Source organism: Hyposmocoma kahamanoa, unplaced genomic scaffold (genome assembly GCF_003589595.1).
Source record: "Hyposmocoma kahamanoa isolate Upper Pololo Valley unplaced genomic scaffold, ASM358959v1 87, whole genome shotgun sequence".
In the NCBI taxonomy this organism is placed as follows: Eukaryota; Metazoa; Arthropoda; class Insecta; order Lepidoptera; family Cosmopterigidae; genus Hyposmocoma; species Hyposmocoma kahamanoa.
In genome coordinates this window covers 10,202,211-10,227,810 of record NW_020654422.1, presented here as the reverse complement: position 1 = coordinate 10,227,810, position 25,600 = coordinate 10,202,211, and the positions used below count along the sequence as shown (strand labels likewise).

The following is a 25,600-nucleotide window of genomic DNA, read 5'->3' as shown; positions in this document are numbered from 1 at the left end:
TACCGGGTGACTTAATTGTGATGTCGATTTCAGTCAGTTGTTTTAATTAAGCTATAACTAATAATTGTTTCATTGGTGTGACGATATTGAGAAGGACTTGATTGTATGAATATTAGTGATTATGTAATAAACATTGACCGTAAAAATCTGATTTTATTATTTCATTATTTTTGAGTATTATATTTAGTATTTATTACTTTCGTAGTTAACGTTCTTATCTTTTTGCTGAAGTGAACGAATAGTTACAGGAAATAAAAGACGAGTGACAATATGATATAATATATCTTTGACTAATCACGCAATCTCCCTTTACAAATTTTGATATAGATTAACCTTATTCATCAAGCTGTATCATAGTCTAAGAGCTGTATATACTAAGGCATGTCAGTTCGGTTACCATGGTTACCGCGTCACAACAAGCCTGAGACTTCGAATTTATTTCTACACACCTTTTAATTTGTAACGCGTAATAATCGTAACAAAATGTTAAGTTCACGTTATTACAGTGCATCTCGTTTAGGAACGAATGCAAAACCACGGACTGCCATGGTCATAGATGACGAAGATGATCTTTACACAGGGTTTAATGAAGTCGCACCTGCTTTAGATACAAGGAACTTGAGGGAAGACCAGGAGTTTCAAGAAACTTTGAGAACTGCTGGCATTGGAAGGAAAGTGCCTAGCCGTACGGGTACAGGGGTAAGGGTTTTTGTTGTATGGATCTGTATAATAATAATAACACACACTCAACATAGCCCCGCACTAGGGAAACCTTGTGTCGCGGGTGCCATGGACACACGTAGATAAACACAAATTACACGCAAACTCAAGAGAGATAAATGTAGGCCATACAAATATTTCTCCCGGTCCGGGAATCGAACTTGGGACCTATGATATATCGTATCATATCATATAATTACATTAATATGATATTATAATGTCTATTATATATAGTATATTATAATGGCCAACTGCAAGGTCATACCAGGTGAGAGTCTCACTGCGCAACACCGTCTTCTTGTCATGGATCTCTGCGTAAAGCCGGCCGACAAGCCCGCTGAGCGCTGCCTACGCCAAATCAAATGGTGGCGGCTTGATAGTACCACGACCCAGGAGTTCATCTCAGCGATCGGCGATAAATGCGCCGACACTGAAGGTGATCTAGTCCAGAACCACTGGGACAACATTCAGGCTGCCATATCTGAGGCGGCGAAAGCGGTGCTGGGCTTGTCCAAGGGTGGTCGCAAATGTGACAAAGAAACTTGGTGGTGGAACGACACAGTCCAGAGGGAGGTGAGGGTGAAGAAAGCCCTCTTCAAAACGTGGCAAGCGTCCGAATCTTCTGAAGACCGCGACGCATATAGGGATGCCAAACGTGCCGCTAAGAAAGCTGTAGCCAGAGCCAGACGGGACCAATTGCAGCCGTTGTATGACAAGTTGGAATCGTCTGAGGGGCAGAAGCTTATCTTTAAGCTGGCACGTTCGAGGGTCTTAGCGGCACAAGATATTTCCAAGTGTCGCTGCATTAAAGACCCTCATGGCAACCTTATATGCGAGGTCGACGCGGTGAAGGAGAGACGGCGCTCATATTTCCACGAGCTGCTGAATCAGCAGCACAGAGAGGTGCAGCCACCGGTCCTCCCTCCGAATCAGGGACTAGTGCGACCGGTAACGCCTGAGGAAGTCCACTTGGCTCTTCGTCGCATGAAGAATCGGAAAGCTGTCGGATCCGATGGGGTTCCCATCGAGGCCTGGAAGGCAATGGGTCCCCGTGGTGTGGGCATCCTTACCGGCCTCTTTAATCGCGTGCTCCTCACCGGTAAAATCCCTAACCAATGGAGACTGAGTATTATCACTCCAGTCTTCAAAGGGAAGGGATCGGTGCAGGAGTGTGGCGATTATCGGGGCATAAAGGTCATGTCCCACACCATGAAGCTCTTCGAGCGTATAATAGACTCTCGGATCCGACAGGAGAGTGCTGTCTCGGAGGGTCAATATGGGTTTCGGCCTGGTCTTGGGACCATGGATCCTGTTTTTGCCCTAAGGGTCATCATGGAGAAATACAGATTGAAGAATACGCCTCTGCATTTCATGTTTCTTGACATGCAGAAGGCCTTCGACTGTATCCCCCGTGTAATGATCTGGTGGGCACTGAGATCTAAAGGGGTACCAGAAGCTTATATTGACATCATCCGAGACATGTACCGCGATTCCGATTCCATGGTTAGGACTGCTGTTGGTGACACTAAACCCTTCCCTGTCACAGTCGGAGTTCACCAGGGCTCAGTTCTCAGTCCCTATCTGTTCAGCGTGATATTAGACGAGGTCTCAAGCTCCATCCGAGACACGCATGAGCAACCCCCGTGGATGCTTATGTACGCTGACGATATCGCGCTGGCGGATGCGGATAGAGGGAGACTGGTACAACGAGTGAATGTGTGGAAGGAGTCGCTTGAGAACGGCGGTCTGAGACTAAATGTGGCGAAGACTGAGTACATGGTCTGCAACGCTACAGATCCCCTACCCGTACGCATAGGCGAAGACGCGGTCGAGCCTACGGGCCAGTTTAAATACTTGGGATCTGTACTTAGCGCGTCCGGAGACATCGACTGCGACGTCAGAGCCCGAATCGCAGCCGCTTGGGCAAAGTGGCGTGAGGTGACTGGTGTAATTTGTGACCCCAAGATGCCGGTTAGGCTGAAAGGACAGGTCTATAAATCCATCATTAGACCTGTCCGTTTATATGGCAGTGAAACGTGGCCCGTACTTGAGCGTCATAAGCAGGAGCTGCGTGTCACGGAAATGAAGATGCTGCGTTGGATGTGTGGAGTTTCACGGAAAGACCGTGTCAGAAACTCCCGCATCCGCGGCAGCCTTCATGTCCGTGACATTGCAGATAAACTGCAAGAAAGCCGCCTACGTTGGTACGGCCACATCTTACGGAAACCGGCATGCTACGTGGGAAACAAATGTCTGGCTATGCCACCTCCGCCGGGCCCCGGTAGAAGGGGCAGACCCAAGAAGTGCTGGCTTGACGTCGCCAAGGGTGATATGCGTACCAATGGTCTCACCACTAAGGATGCCGAAGACCGTGCAAAGTGGAGGAGAAAAAGTAGGAAAGCGGACCCCGGGCTCCGCAGCAACCCTGCTGAGGACGCAACCGGGACAACGCTCAGGTGAGAGAGAGAGATATTATAATGTGTATGAAGTATAAAGGTCAAATAGATATAATATTACGTATTGGGACTTGAACTACTCTGATGGATATAATTGTAATGAATGGTGATATATAAAATTTTGTCTAAAATAGATTTTCAAATCGCAAAATAAACATGCACTTACCCATAAATGGCAACACAATGCACTGTCTGTTCTAGAAGTTATAAGAGACAAATAGCATGTGTTATACAATAACAATAGCAGGAATAAAAAAAAATTACAATTTCTGTGTAATAATTATATTTTAATTTTCCGTAAAACTCGATTGACTACTTAGGAGTTTAGGAAATAGTATTGTACATAATATTTATTTTTTAATCTCTTTATATCATGAGCAAGCAAATTACACACCGATCCCCGTCGAAAAACTTCAGGGCTTGCTCTTTTTGGTTTTGTAAATATTATATATAGGTATATATAATATTTGAATAGGAACACTGCGATTGCTATCTCTACTTTACGTTAGCATTGTAATGTTCACACTGAAGCAAAGTGCTGTTTTCCTTAACAGATGTTACGACTAGGCACAGTGAGCATGCCGCGTAGTTCAAGGGCTGGTACTGCAGCCGCCAGACCCGTCACTGCAGTACGCGCTGCGGGCTATACTTCCGCTTCGCGTGATACTCCTAGTCGAGAAGAAAAGAAGGAAGACAGGTAACTCAATAAACCTCAAAAACTAGTCAACTCATTTAACGTGTTTAAAGGCCGTCGAGTAATGTGCCTTTTGTTAGAAATTCTGAAAAGATCAAAACGTATTTTTGTTTGCAGTGTTGAAGACCGCGTGAAGCAGATGGAGTTACGTATTATGGCGTTAGTGGAGGAATCTTGCATGTTGAGCTCTCGTCCTGACCCTGACGATGACTCCAGTGCTGCCAAAAAAGAATATGACTTAGGACAAGTATTATGGCTAATTCATTTATATTTATTTATTTATTTATTGCATATCACACATGTTCGTTTGTCCTTTCAAATCCGACCAAGCACCAAGCTTATATTATTGATCGCAGTGATATCATTTATAAATGCACATTTGATTCTAGTTAGCAACACCTAATGCATACTTTCTTTAAAATATTATGTATTTTGGACCTTAAATGTAAACATGTTTTATTTCAGGCACTGGCAAAGGCACAAGAGGCGTCGACACTAGAACGACAACTTATTCGTATGCAAGAACAAGCAAATCTCGGAGACTCCCATAATTTGGATCTTACTTTTGCTGTGAGTGTGAAACAATATATAGATTGAGATATAAATACTAGTGTTGCAAGGAAGAGTATATTCGGCCAGAGGCCGAAGATTAGACTAGTCGAATATATACTTGGTTGATTTTGTTAGCGTGCACGACTAAATAGTCGTCACTTAACTACGTAATAAATATTTAGTTTACATTTGATTCGTTACACTAATTTTATGTTGTATTTTTTATTTTTCAGAAAAATAACTTATTTAATTACATTTATTTGTCTTGTAGATAAATAAGCGAATGATTGTGCATTCTTATGATAATTTACTGCATTTTTTTCTTATTTCTTATAAAATAAACAAAATAAAATAGCAACAACATTCCCACTCCCATCCCAACAATCCCATGATGATGTTGATTTGTTGCTATTTTAATTGGCTGACCATTCAGCCAACATCAACCCACTGCTGTTTATAAGGCCTTTTCTTTATTGCGCCAACTGTTACGGTCCTGCGCCATCCGCTTCCAGGGCGATCCCGCAAATCTGACGATATCGTCAGACCATCGGGCCGCCGGTGGTCTGCCCACTGCCCTTTTTTCTCCTCTTGGTCACCATTCCGTGACTGCTTTGGTCCATCGTCCGTCTTCTCGTTTAGCCAAATGTCTCGCCCATCTCCACCTTCGCCCATCTCAACCCCGTGTCGCGATTACCTACGTTATCGACCTTCGTTTTTCGTCGAATTTCGATTGGACCACAATCGCCCCTTTTTGACCGAATACCGAATAGTAACCGAATATTCTGTGCAACTCTAATAAATAAATACGTAATATTTTGTTTAATAATAAACGTAGAAGATAAAACGTGGAATGGATTCATTATAGATAGACCAACATCCGTTATCCATGACGCCAAAAGAAAAACCAAGAGGGTTCGATTAGATCCCGAAAAAGCAGGCGTGACTGTTTCTATTTAGAAATTATGTCAGATTCGCCAAGTGTACAGTTTTTAATTATGGGAGGTCGTTGCCTTAAGAAAAGGGCAAAAGTTAATCAAAGCCATATAAGGTTTCTGATATTACAGGTCCTGTGTAATTTAGCAGGACAGTATGCTGTCAACGAAATGTACACTGAAGCACTAAATACCTATCAATTACTAACAAGAAACAAACTTTTCCCTCACGCTAATAGATTGAAAGTAAGCAAATAAAATTTTAAATAATTATTCATTTGTTTATTTTTTGGAACTACTGCTGATTTATAGGCAGTTTTTGTACGGACCTAACAATGCTTTTGTTTGCAGGTTAATATGGGAAATATTTATTTCAAAATGGGAGAACACCCAAAAGCATTGAAGCTGTATAGAATGGCGCTAGATCAAACACCAACTGCTGAAAAAGATTTGAGGTAAAATCTAATTACATTAACTGCGGCAAAATGTCTTTTTAAATGTGTAACAATGCATAATCACTGTACTTCTTGTAGAATGAAAGTGATGCATAATATTGGTCTTCTCTTGGTCCGTATGGGTAAATTCCGCGACGCAGTCACAAATTTTCAGCATATCATGCAGGAACAGGGAGATTTTCAAACAGGTTCGATCCAAGTTTCAATTAATATATTACCTACCAATATTCAAAGTTTCTGCGTGCAGGAACATAACTTACATTCTTATTATTCGTGTATTACAGGCTTGCACCTTGTATTGTGTTCTGTAGCACTGAACGACGCCGAAGGAGGCAAAGCAGCTTTTCATGCGATGTTAGATGTTGATCCACCAATGCATCATCAGGACATAACTATTGATGACGTAAGTTATTTATTACTCCTATGTATATTATTTGTATAGAAAATACAGCCTTTATTGAAATACCAAAATAGTATTCTTAATCAATTGAAACAATATTTAAAATTATTGTGTTAGGAAACTGATCCTGACGGAGACTAGTGAGTTTATATATTAAGCATTGTAAGATATTATCATCGCTTATTATCAATATTTACAGGTTTTTCACACGGTTTAGCTTTTGTAAGTCATATGGCCGTGGTTAAAAACCGGTATCTAGTGATAATTGTACTAAATATCACATACCTACCTACAGGAGAACGATCCTTATGAATGCGTGTTACGGGACGTGATTCGTGCAGATCGTTTATCGCGATGGTCGCGTCGTGCGGCTGCTGATGCCGAGCGTTGCTTAGCGCTTGCCGCCGCTGCGCTGGTGAGGCCTTCTAGTCGGGATGACGAGTCTGGGTAACAACTTTTTAACGACATAATCATCATCATCAGCCTATCGCAGCTCACTGCTGGACATAGGCCTCGCCTATTGTCCGCCATTTCGCCCGGTCCTCAGCTTGTCGCGTCCATCTGCTACCAGCAGCGTTTCGCAGATCGTCACTTCATAGCTGATATTATACTGTATAGTGTTACTAGCGAAAGTTTAAAGCGTTAAACACAGAGTGCGGGTGCGGGTCGGGCTTGAGTCGGGCGCGGGTCGAGTCGGGACCGCGGCGGGTCTGATTCTGTGTATTATTTATTTATACGACGACAACACACCGAGCGCGGGCGCGGGACTAGCGCACGCGCTCGCACTCGTTGTCTTGTCGTGTGTGTGTTTAACGCTTAAAGGATGATGTGTCCATTAATGTGATAAACTTAATTTTAGGAATGCCTTAAAAAAAACAAGTTTTCTATTTTAAAATGAGAACCTGTATCTTTATTAATATATGTTTTTTAAATATATCACGAAAGCTTGCTTATATATATGAGTTTATGATTCCACCAGAGGCATGTCATGGTGCGTGGAAGCTTTAAGAGGATATTCTGGCGGCGGCGCTGGGGCCCGATTAGAGTTGGGCGGTGCCTTGGCAGCGCTGCGGGCTTTGGGTGGCGGGGCCCGTCCACCTTCCGCCGGCGGACAGAGAGCGTTGCAACGACTAAAAGCTGTGGCGCGCGCTCATCCCAATGATATCGTACTGAGGGCTGAGGCTAATGCCGATGCTGCTTTTGTTGCTTATGCGGTAAGTTTTACAGTTCTTGCATATTTATTTATTTATTTAAACACTTTATTGTACCACAAAGTAACTTTCAGATTGAATTGAATGAAAATTTTCAGAAACAATTTAAATATTTGTGTACAAAGGCGAGCTTATCCCATAAAGAGATTTCTTCCAACTAACCTTTGAAAATCTGAGAGGAAAGTTGGTTTTTGGGGTAGCACTAAAAATAGATAAGTAAAGAAATGAAATATACTATACTCAATAAATACACAGATAAATTTAATAAATCAATTGTACATACTATATATTACATTTAGTCTTGTAATCTGTATTGTTAACAAGAGTCGATGTTTTCAATGACTTGTAAAATACTTTCACATACATACTATAACGACAGAAAAAGCAAATACTACGAATCTTGTGGTATAAGTTTTAAAAAACGTGTATAACATGTAATGCGTTTATTACAGTTGGGCAATTTTACTGAAGCGAGAGCACTAAGCGAAGCGGCCGCGCGAGATGACCCGTATTCATGTGCCGCTAGAGTCACAGCAGCTCTGTCTAGCGCTGCGGCCGGTGACGCCTCCGCCTGGCAAGTCGCGGCACAGCAACTCGCTGCTGCTAGCCACCTTGATCCTGCCGATTTGGTCGCTATGCACGATCTTGGTATATTTCGTCAACTCAAACTTTGAAATACGCCTGAATACATTAAAGTAACAATTTGTTACCGTTTTAAATCGATTTCATAAAAAAGGATGTTCTCAATTTCAATGTGTTCCTTGTAAACTTCGATAATTATTTTTCTGTTGGATAGGGGATACCTTAGTAGTGAACCCATTTAAATTTCAAGACAATATTCCGCCTCCTATAGTTTATTCAACTTCACCCACTTTCCGTTAACAGATTTTAATAAAACTTGGCACATAAGTAGTTGTAAGACAGACATTTTCGAAATTCATCTATGGAAGTGAAAAGACTCCTATAAACTATTTTATCTAAATCATAAATTTCTAAATAAAGAAACGTGAAAAGTTCTATAACACGTATATGAACACACGCATTATGTTCAAAGTTATTTGTAAATTATTCATGTGACCTGCAACTTGGTAGAAATTGGTATTTGCGAGTTTGAACACAAAAACTTAGCAGCTCTTAACAATCAAATTCAAAGTCAAAGATCATTTTATTCCATAGGTAAAATAGATTTACACTTGAAAACGTCACATTTACATTACATTAAGCTACTGCTCGTTCACTACGCTGACTTCCCTGAGAAGAACGAGCAAGAAACTCTAGGGATTGCTCTTTTCAAATAAACTTAAATGCTATGGAATACACTTTGAGTCAAATTTGTGTGGATTCTGGAGCCGTGGCGTCTTTCCATACATCTTTGTCTAACACGTAGTCTTCAAGTTTGTAATATGTATTTTTAGATCAAAATATTTTTAATGTAGTTTTTAAACTTAGGAAATGATAAACTTAATATATGCTCCGGAATCTTATTGTAAAAACGTATACAGTTCCCCATAAAAGAGTCGTTTACCTTGGTTAAACGAAATCGTGGTACCATGAGTTTGGCTCTAAGGTTGGATATCTAAGGATGGATATCTTCTTTCTTATTGAAATTATGTATATTTTTACGGGCATATAAAAAATATTTGAGTAAATGTACTGTGATGCCACAGTCATGATACCAGTCTCCTTAAACTTTTCTCTGAGAGAAACCCGAGAGCCTAGATGGTACACAGAACGAATTGCTCGTTTGTGCAATACAAATACAAATATAAATATAAGTTTGAATATCTGCCGCTTTACCCCGCATGAGAATCCCGTAGGATATTATACTATGGAAGTAACTAAAGTAAACTAGTCTAGCAGTACTAACATCGGTAAGCTCACGTATGCAGCGGAGCTTAATCTGCTGGCCAGGGAAGATATATGTGGAAACCATTAAAGTTTACTATCTAAGGTCACTCCCAAGACACTGCTTTATTAACAAACTCTAACTTTTCTCCGTTTATTTCGATGCTTCAACTAGTCGATTTTACGTTAGGTAATTCAAATTTAACACATTTTGTCTTCTTGGCTTGTCATTTTGTCTTTAATTATGTATAATTATTCACTATTAACTTTTCAGCCAAAATTGTTAATAGATACAATTATTTGGCAATAACTGCCTCCGTGGCCGAACGGTTACCGTGCCGGACTGCCGCGCAGAGGTCCTGGGTTCGATTCCCGGGCCGGGAGAAATGTGTGTGTGTGTAGCCAGCGTTTATTTCTCTCGTGAGTTTGAGTGTAGAGTGTGGCCATGGCACCCGCAACACAGGTTTTTCCTAGTGCGGGGCTATGAGTGTGTTGCGTTGTTATTATTATTATATATAATTGTTATTTATTGTCTAACAATGGTTTGTTAGCACTAAGAATGCAACATTGTAAAATAAATCGTAATTCTTCTGTGCACAGCTCTAGCACTAGAAAAGAGCGCCGATGACATCTCAGTAGACGCAGCTGAGGCGCGGTGGACGCGAGTGCGCGGCGCTGCGGGCGCAGGTGCCACTTTGCGCAGTTTGGCTGCCGCGGGTCTAGCGCGGCTCGCACGTGCACATAGCCACGACCCATCCGCTACCGATCATTGGTAAATAAGAAATTATTAACGAAGGCCTATTAGAAGCCCGAAGCCAAAGGCTGAGGGTTTTAATAAATCGAGTTCTGTATTTTTTTACTTTGTAATCGTTAATTGTGCCCAGGCGATTATTCCATAAATATAAGAGATATCCAAAAACTTTAAACTGATATCGAAAGTACGTTACCCAATGAGTAAATCGACATCAATAACTTTTTAAAAATAAAACTAGGAATCTCCAAAATTTTAACATTAAACGCTCCTATACATTTAATGTAGCATTCGTAGGGAGGCTTTAGTTAGCCTACTTTAGAGGTAACAATAAATTTACAAAGAACTAACAACTAACTTTACTAAAAACTATCTTTCGATTGAACAAAAATATAATGACATAGTCAATTATTTGGTCAAGTGTAAGTTGTCCATATAAATGAATAAAATTTATCAATTTTTTTTAGTGCTGATCGACAAGTTTCAAGTAAGGATCATTTTATTTCCAAAAAAACAGCAAAAGTGGGTCAAATTTAATAAAATTTTTTTCATACAAAACCTCATTCCTTGAACTTGAACATGACCTATGTAAGGAAATATGTCGTGCTACAATTAAATAAAAAAATTTTAAAAATGTAATGGAAAGAAAAAAGGCCCGTGGATTTTATTATAGTCAAGTTAGCCACCATGTAATCGTACCATTTTCGAGCAAGTGTGATGAAAAATGTATTACGTTTATTTTATTGTATAGTTATGCTTTATTTCTTTTCCCATGGGTAAATACTGACACTAAATGAGGCTATCGGCGCAAAAGTGGTGTAAATCGCATTTAAATTATTTTTCTGCAATATTACTTTCAATTATACATACACTTTAAGTGGTACATAATTATTTTATATATGGATGCTACTTTCCTGTATAAAAAGTTAATAATAAAATATTTCATGTATGTGTTAATTATATATTTACTTGAATACACAATACAAATATAAAATAATTATTAACTTATAACTACAACACAACAACGTAACATTTAAAGTAACATTGTAGAAAAAAAAATGGGTTACCCCATTTTTCCGGTGTTAGCTTCAAATATGGTATGTACATACTGTCTAACATTGTTATATATTATGTATTATACTATTAATATTTCATGGACGTCTTTTATTGTATGACCTGTACTTTTTACATAGCGATTTTAATTCTTTCGTTGATCCTATCGATTGTAAAATAAAATAGTGAGTGTTTATTTTTTGCATTTTTAGTTGGTTCGAATCTCGGCTCAAGTAACCCTTTCAAAAATCTGTGAATGCAGTTCTTTATGTTAAGAAAAGTCAAAGGATGTTTCCTTTTAGTAAAATTAACTCTTAAGCACTTTAGAGTCGTTACAATCGCGCGTTTGGTAGTTTGTAAAGGTAGACGATTAGCGCCTGCATCTGCTAATAGTCGCCGGGTGTAACCGCTGTAAGATGGTTCCCCTCCGTATCCCATTAATTCTTACCACCCTGTATGGATTGTTTATATATGGATATATTATTTATATATATTTATGTGTGTCAATTATATATCATAATTTTTTATATACTTTGTTCTTAACTTGACATAACTTGTTATATTATGTTAATTATTCTGAACCCAACTCTCTGCTTGATCGGTAGAGAATGCCTAATGGCATTAAATCCACCTCTTGTATTGTTTTGTATGTAAATTTAAATAAATAATAAGTACTAATAGGTACTATGGAAAAAACCCAGGCTTACAATTTGGAATTCGACCACCATGAGCATCCCGCTAATCACGTTATTCGCCTGCTATGCAATTAGGCAAAACACTGGAACTTCGTAAACATCCCTTAACTGCTTCCTATGTTCTACGGCAGATTAAAGTTACGAAATTAATTTATGGAGGTATACGGTAAGAGTATGGGCTATATGCAAAGGAGGTATCTTTGTTATTTAGGTACAGCATGATCGGTGGTTGGGATGCGGGAGTGACGTGCGCACTGGCACAGCTACATAGTGAAATGGGCGATATGCAAACAGCAAAACATCATTATCAAGATGTAAGTAGATTTCGCTCATGTGCTAATTAGGGTTCAATGTATGAACTGTCGTTCTAAATTGGAAATAAAACTATTATTTCGATTTAGATCCGAAAAAATAGGTTCATTTTAAAAGTTTCCGTAATCTTGTAAAATTATAGTTTGATTACTATTAAGGAGATTTTATTACTTGATTACTAATAATATTACATTTTGATAGATTGATGATTTGAATGAGTGCTTAGAGCGATGGCTGATTGTGAACTGATGTAATGAGGATGTGTTATGGACATGGACTTTAACTTGTTAGCCTTTACAGACTGGTATGTAAACACTTTACTGTACACCAAATAAATAGTTACAATAATTAAAAATACCATAGAAAGGTTCCAGATAACATTTGAATAAATTAGAAGATCATTGGTTTCCAGATTGTCGATGATATTTAAGAATTCTTTACTATTTATATTATTTATTTATTCAAGTTTTTAATGTCCAGGTGGAAGCAGTATGGCCCTGTGAATTATCAGCTTTGGAGTGGCTGGCGCGAGAGGCGCCACCCGACGTGGCTTTGCAGTACTATCGCCGCGCCGCGCGTTTGCAGCCTAACAATGTGACGTACTCCTTAGAAATATATATTTTTTTCATGTTTAGACTTCATTTTATTAATTGTAATGTCTACCAAACAAAACATAAATGAAGGAATTTCATATACAGTCAGTAAATGTCAAATTTTGCATTTCCCCTCTTAGAGATTATTTTTATAAATGCGCATTTGACCTCTATCTCACATGATGGAAAGTGACGATAAAATCGACCCCCCGGACAATCCATCCACGGTCGAAAATTATTTACCTACTACTACTACATACAGCAAGGCGCTATCTGCACACGTGCAAATGTGTGCGTGAAGTGGCAGGGTTACCCATCACATGCTCGTACTATTACGTTACGTGGTCAGAGCGGCAACATAGCGAAAATTCTAACGCGAATCTGTTATCTATAATTCTAATATATTTAGAATCCTAATAATTATACATGTTCATTACGTATTTATATCGATATAATATATTTTTCATTAATTTACTAACTAGAATAATATTTCGAGTTCTTAGGTTTTCGCGATTGTTACACATAGGAAATGAAACTATTTTTCCGGATTTAAATCGACATTTGACACAGTCAACCGTGACCATGGGACCTGTAAAGGGCCCGAAACGTCGGTTTGTTTGAAAAAACAAATATACGCGATTTAAATCCGGAAAAATAGTTTCATTTCCTAGAATAATATTGAAGATTTATTTAAAAAATATATTAAAAGCACTTTGGACAGTTACCTTTAAAAAAGGTAACCGAAGTATTTGACATTGCGTGTCCAACTTTATCATTACCTAGTTAATAATTAGGTATATTCACTACGTGATATTTATCGGCAATACAAATTGAAAATTCGAGAACCCTTGTCTAGCTCACGAAGTTAAGGCGTCTTATTATATTGATACAATAAATCTGTATTATATATTACTCTGCACTAAAGAAAACAATAACTTAATGAGTTTCAGACATAAGTTTATTTACGTACTACATTTCATCTTTCAAAAAACGAAAGAAACTCCTCTCTTTATCCCGTTTAGATGATTATAAACAGCCGTACACAGCACAATTCACGACCGTTATAAATAGTAACTTAAAATGATGTTATATATTAACGTACAAATTTCGTAACGAATAAATGAAAACTATATTCAAATATCAAAGCCGTCTTAGCGCAAAAACGGCTCGCCGACAGCCTTGTTCTCGTTCAGTCAATGTGACCGTCAATGTGCGGGGCGTGATGTGGTATCTAAAGCCAGGGAGAGGCGTAGAGTGTCCGTTCTCATTACTTATTTGTTATCTGGCGTAACGCTTCGTGCGAATCTTTGAAATATCAGTGGAACGCTAGCATACGTTTAGTCTCCCGATTATGGAAAGAGGAAGGCGGATTTAAACTGTACAATTACAACGTACTCTTCGTGATATATCCTGTATTTTTATGCATAGTTAAAATTTTTTTCTTTTCATTAGCCTCAATGGGGCCTTTTGATGGGCAGCTGCTTACGGGCAAGTGGCCGATACCAAGACGCACTTTCGCTTTTCAAGAAGATGAACGCTCGATTCCCGGACAATGTTCAATGTAAGCATTGGTAACGAATTGTTTACATTAAATAACCAAATTTTAAGATTAATTTCAATATCTGCAAAGTTTTACGTAAATATGTACTGTATTTTACTCTTGAATGTGAAGTTTTTTAAGGGCGTTATATTAGAGCACAATAAAAATCGTTTTTGGAGTTTTACGCACAGTAATGTTAAATAATAATATAACATAAACTAATAATTCGGTTACATTGTAATATATATTGTGTTTATGTATGTATTTACATATACAAAGTTTACGTAGGTGTAACTGCCTCCGTGGCCGAACGGTTACCAAGCTGGACTGCCACGCAGAGGTCCCAGTTTCGATTCCCGGGGCAGGAGAAATATTTGTATGGCCTACATTTATTTCTCTCGTGAGTTTGGGTGTAATTTGTGGTTGTCTATGTGTGTGTCCATGGCACCCGCGACACAGGGTTTCTCTAATGCGGGGATATGTTGAGTGTGTGCGTTATTATATCATAATTATATATTTGTAATAATAAATAAAATTTGTATTATCATAATTTATATTTACATTTAAATTTTAATAAATTTAAGTATGTACAATAATTAGTCCCGCGGACTTTCTTCATCACAGCTAGGTTTAGCTGGGAGAGATCTCTTCTAACAGATGAGCTCACCGTTGTAATGTGTTTTTTAACGTATTTTCTTAGTATAATAAGGGGTTTATTAATGTTTTTTTAGGTTTAAAACTGATAGTTAAACTATGTGGAGATCAGGGATTATCAGAAACAAGTGCTTGGACGCGCGAATTGCAACGAGCGCAAGCGAGGCTCAAACAACAAGATAGAGGTACCTACATACTTAACAAATAAATTCGAAAACTACAAGGTAACATCCTTATATTATATAGGTTTACTAAATAAGGTAAGGACAATGAGCAATATGTGAAAATAGAAAGTGGCCTTCTTGTCTAGTTTCGAGTGTGCGCAGGTTTTTCAGAAAGTCCGAAACACTCCTTCATTATTTCATTGATATACCACCCATTCGCACGAAACACTTTCCATCCTATGTGTACTACTGTTTGTGTGTTTTCTAAAAATTACATTTAGGGCTATCCAACACTAGGCAGTTATATTGGGCACACTGAGTGCTGAATTTGTGCACTGTTGGCTTTGCACAACTATTTGAATTGCGAATGGTGTATTTTTTAAACATAGGATCCTAAATAGATTTATAAAAGAAAAAATGGGGGGAAATAGTAAGCTTAAATATATTTTTTTAATAGACATTTATAATTGTCGGGCGTAGTAAATTTTCTATGATTTTAAGAGTGCTCTTTCTCTTCAAAATTATACCGCTAGGCTTCGAAATGCTTTTAGGAGGGCAATAAACACCTCATTTATGTAGGTACTCTGGTGATGGTATGCGGAATTTGAGCGTGAATGGGTTTCTCTGAATGATGTGATTCGTGAAGGCCGTCCTTCAACAGCGACCAACGGAGAAAACATGGCCACTGTGAAACAGCTTATTGAAGGAAACCGACGTATCACGTATAAAATTATTCGAGGACATCTGAAAATCTGTATGAGTCATAGCTAAAAAAATTTACACGAAGAATTAAGTTACAAAAATTTCACCACCGTTGTCACCGGATCCCTCAGGAACTGACGCCACAATAGAAACGGACTCGTGTTGAATAGTGCTCAAAAATGTTGCTTACCCTATTAGAGGATAATTGGTGTGCTAATGATGAGCGGTACATGACCACTTGTTTACACACTGCCCTAGAAAAAGTCGTACAACACTTCATCGCACGAAATTATTTTTAGCCTCCGAAAAAATAGAGCTCGTGACCAATCCTGCACATAGTCCGGACTTGACTCCCTCTAATTTTTTTTTGTACACAGAACTATATGACTTTCAAAAGAAGAACATCGTATTTTTGTTATTAAAAAAAAGCTTCTTATACTCGCCACCTCGTTCCCAAACAATATTTATGACATTAATTCATAAAAACTTAATTTTTTTTTTCATAAATAATATCTCAAAATTTTACATAACAGATACGAGGGCGGAGCCATTTGGCAAAAATAACTATAATATGAAATGTGACGCTACTCAAACGCTCTACTGTCAATATTTTTATTCAATATCTTTGGTTTTTTGTTTTGTAGCGTTGGTTTGGCTTTCGCTTGAGTTTATTGGCGTGATTGTTAACAAATAATGTTTAAATATATTGTATTAAATATAATTAGGTCTTAAAATCTCGTACCCAATACTTAAGCCACACGGCACGGTACTCGTCTTAAAAAACCTTCATTTTAAACTTGAAAAATTAAAAACAATATAAATAAATTATTTTCGTTTATTGTTTCATTAAGTACAACTTGTTTTACCTTAAGAAGTTACGCAAAACTTGCAGTACGCCGTGCGTATTAGGTATTTTAAGACAAACGCACATCATCAATCGCATCATCACTTAATATCAGGTAACATTGTGACAAGCGTGTGTTAATTTATAATTATTATTATTTATTTATTTATAAAGCATGGGCCTCAGAGCCATCAGCTTAATGGTAACAAATAATCAAGAAACGCACAACGTATTATACATAAACTAAAAATTAATTAAAAAATTAATGTAAAAAATTTTACTATTAAAACCCGTCATTTTTTCAATTGTTAATTAATAACAAAAAATGCTCTTTGGATTTGTTACCACCTCTTAAATGTGTTATGAAGAGAGAGATATATATATATGTTATATATATATATATATCTCTCTCTCTTCATATTTATATATATATTTATATTATATATATATATATATAGTATATATATGTGTGTGTGTGTGTGTGTGTGTGTGTGTGTGTGTGTATAAGTATTCAAATGATATTTATTTTATTGAATATCATTCTCTTCTCGCTCTTACCAACTGATCCAAAGGACACATAAATTATTTCGAAACATTATCTTTCTGTATTCTAAATCCTAACACAATTTTCAGCGTCGTCTGTAACATCAATAGGCAGCGGATCATCCGGAGCCAGCCAGTCGCCTGTTGACCAGATAAGAGGTAAACTTATGACTCAACGTAAACATGAATTGCCTAATGAAACAAAACATTATATACACAATAGAACAGACACTACAGTAGTGAAAGGGATTAAAGATATAATTTAATTTTATTATTAATATAATTATATATTATAGTAATTAGATTTATTTTTGAAATGCATGCAGCGGTAATATAAAATGTGAGGTAATGACGTGGGATGTTACTTCACGCAGGAACTCGCGACTCCCGCGTTGGTAGCGCCGCGCCTCTGCTCACACCCGCTAGTCGCCGCTCCAGTGCTACGTGAGTCACGCATTTTAATAATAATAATAATTCGTTTATTTGCTCAAAACATGATATAACATAACTTGTTACAAGAGAGTGCCAGTACAAACATGTTTCGCATATATTAAATAGCATGCAAATGCCTAGTTATATAATGTCGATCAGACTACCGCAACTCAATAGTACAAAAACTAAACTTTCAAGTCGTCCAAAATAAACTTATTCATCATAATTTTGAAACTTGCTGTACATTTAAAGTAACACCCTGTTAATAATATTTTTTTAAATTTGAACTTATTATAACAGAAATGACGTAAACGTTAACAATGGAAACAACTACGTATTTTCATAGCATTTTGCATTTATGTAAATGTTGCCCGAAAAGGAATTGCGTTTTACGTCTATGGCGCTACGCAGTAGCCTCGGGCAAAGTGTGGCATTTGCCAACCCAATTCCGCAGCATAATGTGTTGCCCTCTGTCCTTTTCCTCTAACAAAAGCAAGCTACGCACTAGACACTCGTCCCTCCCGGTGAAAACCACAAAACCGACGCCAGTCGCTTGTAACGTCACAGGTCAACTGTCTGTATATTTTAATTAATTTCATTCATTAATCATTCACTGTCATACATTTTACATGTCCGATTGTTGCAGTAAGTGCGCAGTAGATAAATGACTTTGAATTTACTATACAAAACCAGCGATCATTATCACATTGAAATACCTAATAACTACCTAAACTTATTTACAGATACGCTGTTAGCAGCAGTCAAGATAGCGTACAGCAGGTAAACCGATCGTTGCATAGGTCGGCAGGCAAAAAGAAGAATATCGACGATTTCGATGAAGATCTGCCATTACCGCCTGAGTAATATTAGTATTACGCCAACTACGTGACTTTTATCAGATTATCGGTTAAATAAAAACATTTACATCTATCGTGACGTTGACCTCAATACATGAATACTGGTTGTTAGTAGAAACGAAATGTTTTACCTTTCGTATTGAGCTGTTTCTTTTTGTGAACTGTTAGGTGTCTAGTCCAGTAATTGACCTTTTGGTATTTGTCCTCAAAAGTACTGTCACGGCACAATATCAATTAGGGATAATTGGACGAAACTAATGTAGAGAGATAAAGAAAAAGTGTTCAAGGAAAGTAAATAATATATTCAAGTAAATAAATATTTAACTTTTTATACTGATAAAAACTAGAAAACAGCAGACGTGAAATATGTACACACTTGTACTTTGACCAATGACAAACGATTTAATTGTTTGTTCTAAGAGTTTGAGATGTTCTTATTAGTTTTTATATTCCAGAGACATATAGAGGTGGTAGAAAACAATTTAATTTAATATCACATATACGTTACATAAACCATATTCAACCCTACAGAATACAAATTCAATCGAAACAGTGGCAATTATTTTGAACATCGAACATTATGTCGCCACCATCCGTTTGGATGGGTTGTTATTGTTACAATTAAATCATAAGGAGTATTTCTATGCATAAGGTATATTTTTACATTCGTATTACCTAATATATTAATTTAGTTTTACAGAGGGTGTCAGCTAATCTAATTAGTTTTTGTACTTTTTCTTACAATATGGTTGGTAAACAATATATACAAGTTAATGGCCGTAACTATGCTACACGCTTTTCACTGAACAGCGGATAGTAGCATATAGTAGACGGAACACCAAAAGTAATCAATCAGAGATCAATTCACCATATTTGGTAATAAATACATCAGTCGCCATCTCGTGCTAATTTTAATGGTAGCACCATTAAGGAAATATAAACGGAAAGTAATTAAAAAACTTGGAAAATACGCACAACATTAAGTCCACTTATCTATCCAAAGTTTCGCATCAACCTTGAACGTTATCATAAAATTATCTTTAATTACCTAATTTACAGTTCACGCAGCTCTTTGCGAGCTGAAAGTCAGTAAACATTCTCCATTGTGGCATCATGTTATAAGCGTCTCTTGGCGCGTTGATTTTCACTTTATGTACATTATAATTCACAAGTATCACTGAAAGTCATGCGTTGTTCACAGAACACGCAGATATAGTCACTATGATACGATTTTAGAGAAGGGGTGCTCTATATGACCGTATTGTATGGCGAGAAGAGTGTCTTTTATTCGCTGGTACACTGGTTGCGCTTGTTTCATGGTGGGTATGGCGATATTATTTTCTAGGAAGCCTATCCTGCTTATAGGACTTATCAGTACTGCTGTGCCTGCGCCAAACATCTCCAATAGCTGCAACAAATTATTGCGTCACGGTTAACTTAAATAAACATTTCTTCTTCAGGTTAAACAGATACACAAATGCAAGTGCATATTTATTTTTAGTTATTAATAATATTAGTTATTATTAATAATATATTATATTTTTTTCCAAAGTCCAATATAAAAAAATAACAAATTCTTTACATGCAATGCTTATTGTTTTAGTAATTAATCGAATAATATCAGATAATCCGTAATACCGTTGATAATAAATGTTTATCGTTATAATTTAGTTCTGTTACTTACTCGTCCCTGTTTATTGAGTTCTAGAATTCGACCCATAGTCAATACTTCTTCTTTGACAACAAGGTCTTCCCATTGGCTAGCTAGTTCAATGATTGAACGGCGCGTTACGCCCGGCAGGATGAGGCCATTCAATGGCGGCGTACTTAATTGTTTATCTGCAACAAATCATGCTTCTGCTTTACAATTTTATTCGTGCCATTCGCTGTTTGCGTGTAAACAAGTATCATAAATGTATCATAGAATGGCTTTCAAGAATAACCCTAAAAGATACCTCTGTGTCTTCTGGATTACAGTTTTATACCTGGTTAGCATAGCAACTACTCCTTTTTCGGAGAGGATTTCGTGTTCAAGACCATTAACGTACACTTTGTTTTTCGTATCTGTGGTTGCAGGTGTATAAAAAAATAAGACAAAAAATCCTGATGTTACTGGCCCCGAATGTTGCCTCAGATAAATGTAAGACGAGAATTTACCGGTCACAGGGTCATAACGTCAAACAGATAACATAACAATATCGGCCAATAACACTATCTTTGTATACATTATTATTAATGTCTGTCTCCGGCTAAAACCAATTAAAATTATGAAAATATCACGACAGAAACGCGTGTAGGTACACCACATCGCATCGTTGATACTTCCTTATTTATTTATAAATAACATATTATTTACTTAGACGTGTTTATAGACGATGAGATTGCTGCTGTCTTTTGTCAGTTATTCTTTGTCTAGAGTCAAGTTTTTTAGATCAGTTTAATGTAGGTCAAAATTGGACGGCGCGCAAATATAACAATAATATGGTCTGTCTGTTTCTGCAAATTTGGACGTTATAAGGTACAAATAGGCCTCGGCAACATTTATTATATTCTTACCTCCTTGTTCATTAACATACACTGCGAAAATGTTCATAGCTCCGACTTCAGTGAGCTCGTGGTCGGGTCCAAACAGCCATAGTACTTGGTGGTGTCCCAACTTTGACGCCATTGCTGTGGTATCTTTATAAAACAAATGCCAAATTAATATTAAATACGAATTTTCAATTAAATAGCAAACTAGTATTGGGCAAGCAAGCGTTTGGTGGACTAGTGTCCAGTGACCAGAAGTGGCACGTAAGTAAGGTGGGTTGATCAATTGTTTTCATTACAGTGATCTAAAGAGTATTTCGTGTTATGCTGAGAATTGTCATGATCACCGAAAACAGTAAGTAGTAGTTACGTGAAGGAAAACTATGGACGTAAGGTATGGCTACATATTTATTTTTCGTTACTTTGCGTAGCTCCTATTACCTTGCCAGACTACGATTTCGTGATCAATTCAATTATATAATTCATTAAGTATAAAATAAGATATTTAATTGAATATTATTAACATACACTACCTTACATCTGTTTTATTATATTACTTTGTTGAGAAATGTAATAATTTATATTTTGTGATATTATTAGATCGCGTCTTAGAAGTGATGTATAATAATGCATTAAACTTTAAACTAGCGCTTATTGAGGTTCTCTCTCTCTTTTAGTAAAAGATGTTCACCATAAGCGAAGTACAGAAACGTTATTATAATAATGTCCTTTATTTCATTAAAGCAAAACAAGCACGAGTATACCTTACTAGTAAAGGAGTAGTTTTTAAGGATTTCTGTACAACTACACGTAAATCTTGAAAGCCCAGTCACCATGAAGACGATGTACCCTTCTAAGATAAAATTTAAATAAAACATGAAAATGTTTGTAATCAACACTTGCGTGTTGCTATCCAAAAAGAAGATACGCAGTAGAAAAAAGCAATGCAAAAGTATATCAGAAGCATTAAAATAATCTTACTTATCGTAGGTCCGTAATTAGATCCGACTTTTCTGTTGCCAACGCCTCCGGGGAAGGCTCGGACGACGTTGGGATCTGCGTATATCGAGACTGCGCCATCTGCACCCGTTTTGTAATAGGAGCTAACCGGGCTTAAGATTACGAACAGGAGGGCTGTGTCTGGCGCCATGATTCCGAAGCTTGGCTGCAAGTAAATTATAAAAGTTACTTAGTGAGAAATATTCTACATGTTAAAGAAAAATAAAAAAAACTAAGTTATATAATCGAATCGAACGGAAATAAAAGGTTCAATTGAATGTGGAATGGAACGGAAGCGAATTTTTTTGGACATAGCATAATGAACTTAACGTCAATTGTATATAGTCCGAACTGGATATGAAACAGTAACTGTGGAAATTATCGAGAATATTTCGGAACATGCGCAACTTGTTTCTTAGCTCGTATCTAGTGTGTAGGTGACTTAATGGACATAAAGTTCTTTATGCTATATACTATTTCGATACAATACTGCGCTTCCATTTCATTTCGTGGCAGTTACACTGCGCTTTTGGCGCAGCATTGAGCTTAACGTTGACATTATAACCCACCTCTGAGATGCCATGTTCTCATAATAATTAAGAGTCATGAAGTAAATAAAAAAGCTTTAGAGATAGCTTAATCTATCTGTTTACCAATTTAGTTCGAAAATATATGTCACTGCAATACCACAGCTAGTTATTTAATTCTTTGTTAATATTGCCGTAAACATTTTGCTAAAAGATAAAGTCTGAATAAAACTTATCTTGTTATCGCAAAATGTAATGATAATTAAAATATTTGTTACTGATTATCAAATATTTAGGTTTTTTATTGCGTTCTATGTAAAGTCTCGCGCAGCGATATGTTTTTGATAAGAATTTTTTGATCTATAATCATTATGTGCATTGATTTTTAATAGTTACGTATAAAAAAAATCTTTTATAATAGCTGCTTTAAAAGCATTGAGCTGTAAGTGCAACGCATTTAGTGCTTTAGACAATTTCGCGAATTTAAATTATAATATTTAGTAAAAACAGTTTGATAAAATATAATGCTAAAGACAACGCTTTTGCACTGAATTTCAGAGTCATAAATGATTCTGACTTAGTAATTCGCTTTTTTGTGTTATTACAATCATAAAATTATGTGCCCTTGTTATCTTTGCATATTTTTCAACATACTTTTGTACACAATTTGTTAATAAAAGTTTATTCATATTTGCAATATAAAACAGCAAATCTTACCTCGGTAGCAATTAACGTAGGTCGTATATAAAGTGTAGAGGTTTCTGAATGGGGCACCCACTCCTGGTCGATCTGAATTAGTCGGCACATGCATTTGATCAGCTCGTCTCCATCAAAAGTCGGAAGGCCGGATCTCTCAGCTGCCAAGTTCATGCGATCCATGTTCAGCTCTGGTCGGAATAACCGGATCTTGTCATCCACTCCCCGATATGCTTTTAATCCTTCGAACAACTGTAATAGGAATGTACGATTTAAAGGGAAGAACGAAGTGTCGGAATTCAATCTCAAAAAATATAACAAAGCGAGGAGAAAACATTTCTTTTTTTATTGATGTTAATTAAGGCGATGAAGGACATCGTAAGCAAATAAATCCACTTCATTTGTCATTCAGTGAAATGCTGTTAACATAATAAAGAGATAACACGCCTATATTTACATTTTAACTTTGATAATAACATGCGTAGGAACAAACCCATTTCATTGAGAGCATTATAATTATAAGGGCTGTAAATATCCTAACGTACTTGTATGGCATAGTGAAGAGCTTTTGCTGCGGGGTGAATAGACAGATTCTCGAAAGGACTGATTTCTGGTTTCTGCCAACCGCCGAGCTGCTTGTCGAAAGTCACTTTTAGCATATGGTCTGTGAAGAATTTACCGAATCCCAGTTCTTGTACCTCCGGTTTCGGATTTAACTGGTATGGTGCCGCAAGTCGCACTTGCAGGTCTTCATGCTGTAACAATAGTTCTTATTAAAGGACTGCACTCATGACGTAAGTCATGAAGACAGTTCTATAGGCGCAGCGCTCCATTAATCATGACGCTAACTGGATATATACAAACAGCAAGTAACGATGCAAACAAGATAAAGGTTCAAGAAATGATATCAACGAGGTTACGTTTGAAAAACACTGCGCATTCTAATTAATTAAGGAGGTTTTCCTTCTCCTTTATACATAATTATTTACCAGTTCATTCAATAAATATTTCTGATGATTCTTATAAGGTGATTTTGAGCCTACCTTGAATGTGTGTTCGGGTGTGGTGTTGACTCGGGGCAGTGTCGACGCAGGCCGTAAGGCCGCGGCTGAAGATGATGGCAGATGTTCGGCAATCTGCGAGTTTTCCTCTAATTCCTTGTACCGTAGCGACGAACTACATGCGCGTACGGTCTGCACTTGTAGCTTATGCTGATTTTCGAATATCCATTTCACGAGCACTTGTACCTGAAAATTTATACGCTAAATTAAATAACACCATTTGCTGCGTTATATGCGTACTAAGGCACTGCTGAGAAGTGGTATAACACTATACGTAGATTTATTTTTAAATAGAAGCGCGGCAAAGGAAGGAATAATTATTGTAACTTGATCAGTCGTGATATTAGATTGTAAAGGATCGTTTGAATTTTCAACGGCTTGAATACAACGAGCGGTGACATTCGACTAAATAATGATAATTTTTCGCTAAATCATTATGTATGTAAAATTACTAATTATAATTCGTAACTATTAATTGTAAACATCTATACCTATTTGATACGTTAAAGTATCCAAAAAGTACCAAATGAGTAGAGCAGAAGTCACCATCTTGCTCCTTTACATGAGCCACATAAAACACCTTAACATAACGCGCGACAAAATCTTACCTGGCTTCGACGAATAGGCATTTTGTAATCACGATTAATATAGCAATCACAGCAGATACACAACAGTTGCTTTCACAAAGTAGCACCTTTAATATGGTTACTCCAAATTGGACCGTATAAATTACTGGCACTATTCAAATTAGTACGTTCGTTACTCGCTCAGACTTAACTGACTCCACTGGATCTACAGCACAAACATTTAAAGCAAGAGCAAATGATAAGATGACCCTATGACGTGTGTAATCAACACAAATTATAACGTTGGTTGATAACGCGAAAACTTAATCAAAATAGATTACGTGTGTTATTTATTTGGCGGAATATAGTGCGCAGGAGCGCAGCAGAACGGGTGAGTGAAGACTGCGCAACTCCTGGCGCACGCCGCGGCGGGGTCGACCGAAACGCCTGTATTAGGTCAATGAGCGTCCAAGTCTTACACTTATAAACAGATATGTTAATACTCACTGGCGAATAAGTTTATTTACGCACGACGACACTAATTTACATTAACAATTATTCCACACTTTAGTACCTACTTTTTTGCCACTGATGATACAATAATGGCATCAATACACTTGTCAGACTTACATTGACTTTTCAGTCAATGTAAGTCTAAAAGATTAAATTAGCTTTTTTTACTGATTGAACTTTAATTATGGAAGTTTTTTATACTATATAGCTCTTATAACTTTAATACAAAAACTACTCACATATGTACATACTAAACAGTAGATTTAGGAACTCTAACAGAAACCGCAAACATTCTATAATATCA

General features: G+C 37.1%; 2 protein-coding genes across 4 annotated transcripts; one reads left to right on the top strand and one right to left on the bottom strand.

The window, feature by feature from the left end:
• The first annotated feature begins 462 nt into the window (after positions 1-462).
• Positions 463-19,040, top strand: LOC113235135 (intraflagellar transport protein 88 homolog). Of its 3 annotated transcripts, none has more exons than XM_026470727.1 (19): positions 463-699; positions 3,731-3,873; positions 3,988-4,117; positions 4,336-4,440; positions 5,487-5,600; positions 5,706-5,809; positions 5,888-5,997; positions 6,094-6,212; positions 6,505-6,656; positions 7,189-7,423; positions 7,873-8,068; positions 9,866-10,037; positions 11,976-12,078; positions 12,557-12,670; positions 14,122-14,230; positions 14,941-15,048; positions 17,207-17,275; positions 17,491-17,560; positions 18,292-19,040. In XM_026470727.1, exons 1-19 carry the CDS (start codon positions 484-486, stop codon positions 18,410-18,412), a joined length of 2,490 nt encoding a protein of 829 aa, XP_026326512.1. In that variant the 5' UTR covers positions 463-483; the 3' UTR covers positions 18,413-19,040. The 3 variants fall into 3 exon arrangements, with proteins under 3 accessions (XP_026326512.1, XP_026326513.1, XP_026326514.1); XM_026470728.1 differs by lacking the exon at positions 463-699 and adding an exon at positions 3,573-3,630 and having other exon boundaries at positions 18,292-19,037; XM_026470729.1 differs by lacking the exon at positions 463-699 and adding an exon at positions 3,591-3,630 and having other exon boundaries at positions 3,713-3,873; positions 18,292-19,037.
• LOC113235136 (branched-chain-amino-acid aminotransferase, cytosolic) lies at positions 18,973-25,241 on the bottom strand. Its single transcript, XM_026470730.1, has 8 exons — positions 24,826-25,241; positions 24,200-24,403; positions 23,702-23,911; positions 23,178-23,408; positions 21,916-22,099; positions 20,962-21,084; positions 20,090-20,244; positions 18,973-19,813 (listed from the first exon to the last, which is right to left on the bottom strand). Exons 1-8 carry the CDS (start codon positions 24,844-24,846, stop codon positions 19,625-19,627), a joined length of 1,317 nt encoding a protein of 438 aa, XP_026326515.1. The 5' UTR covers positions 24,847-25,241; the 3' UTR covers positions 18,973-19,624.
• Positions 25,242-25,600: the final 359 nt, after the last annotated feature.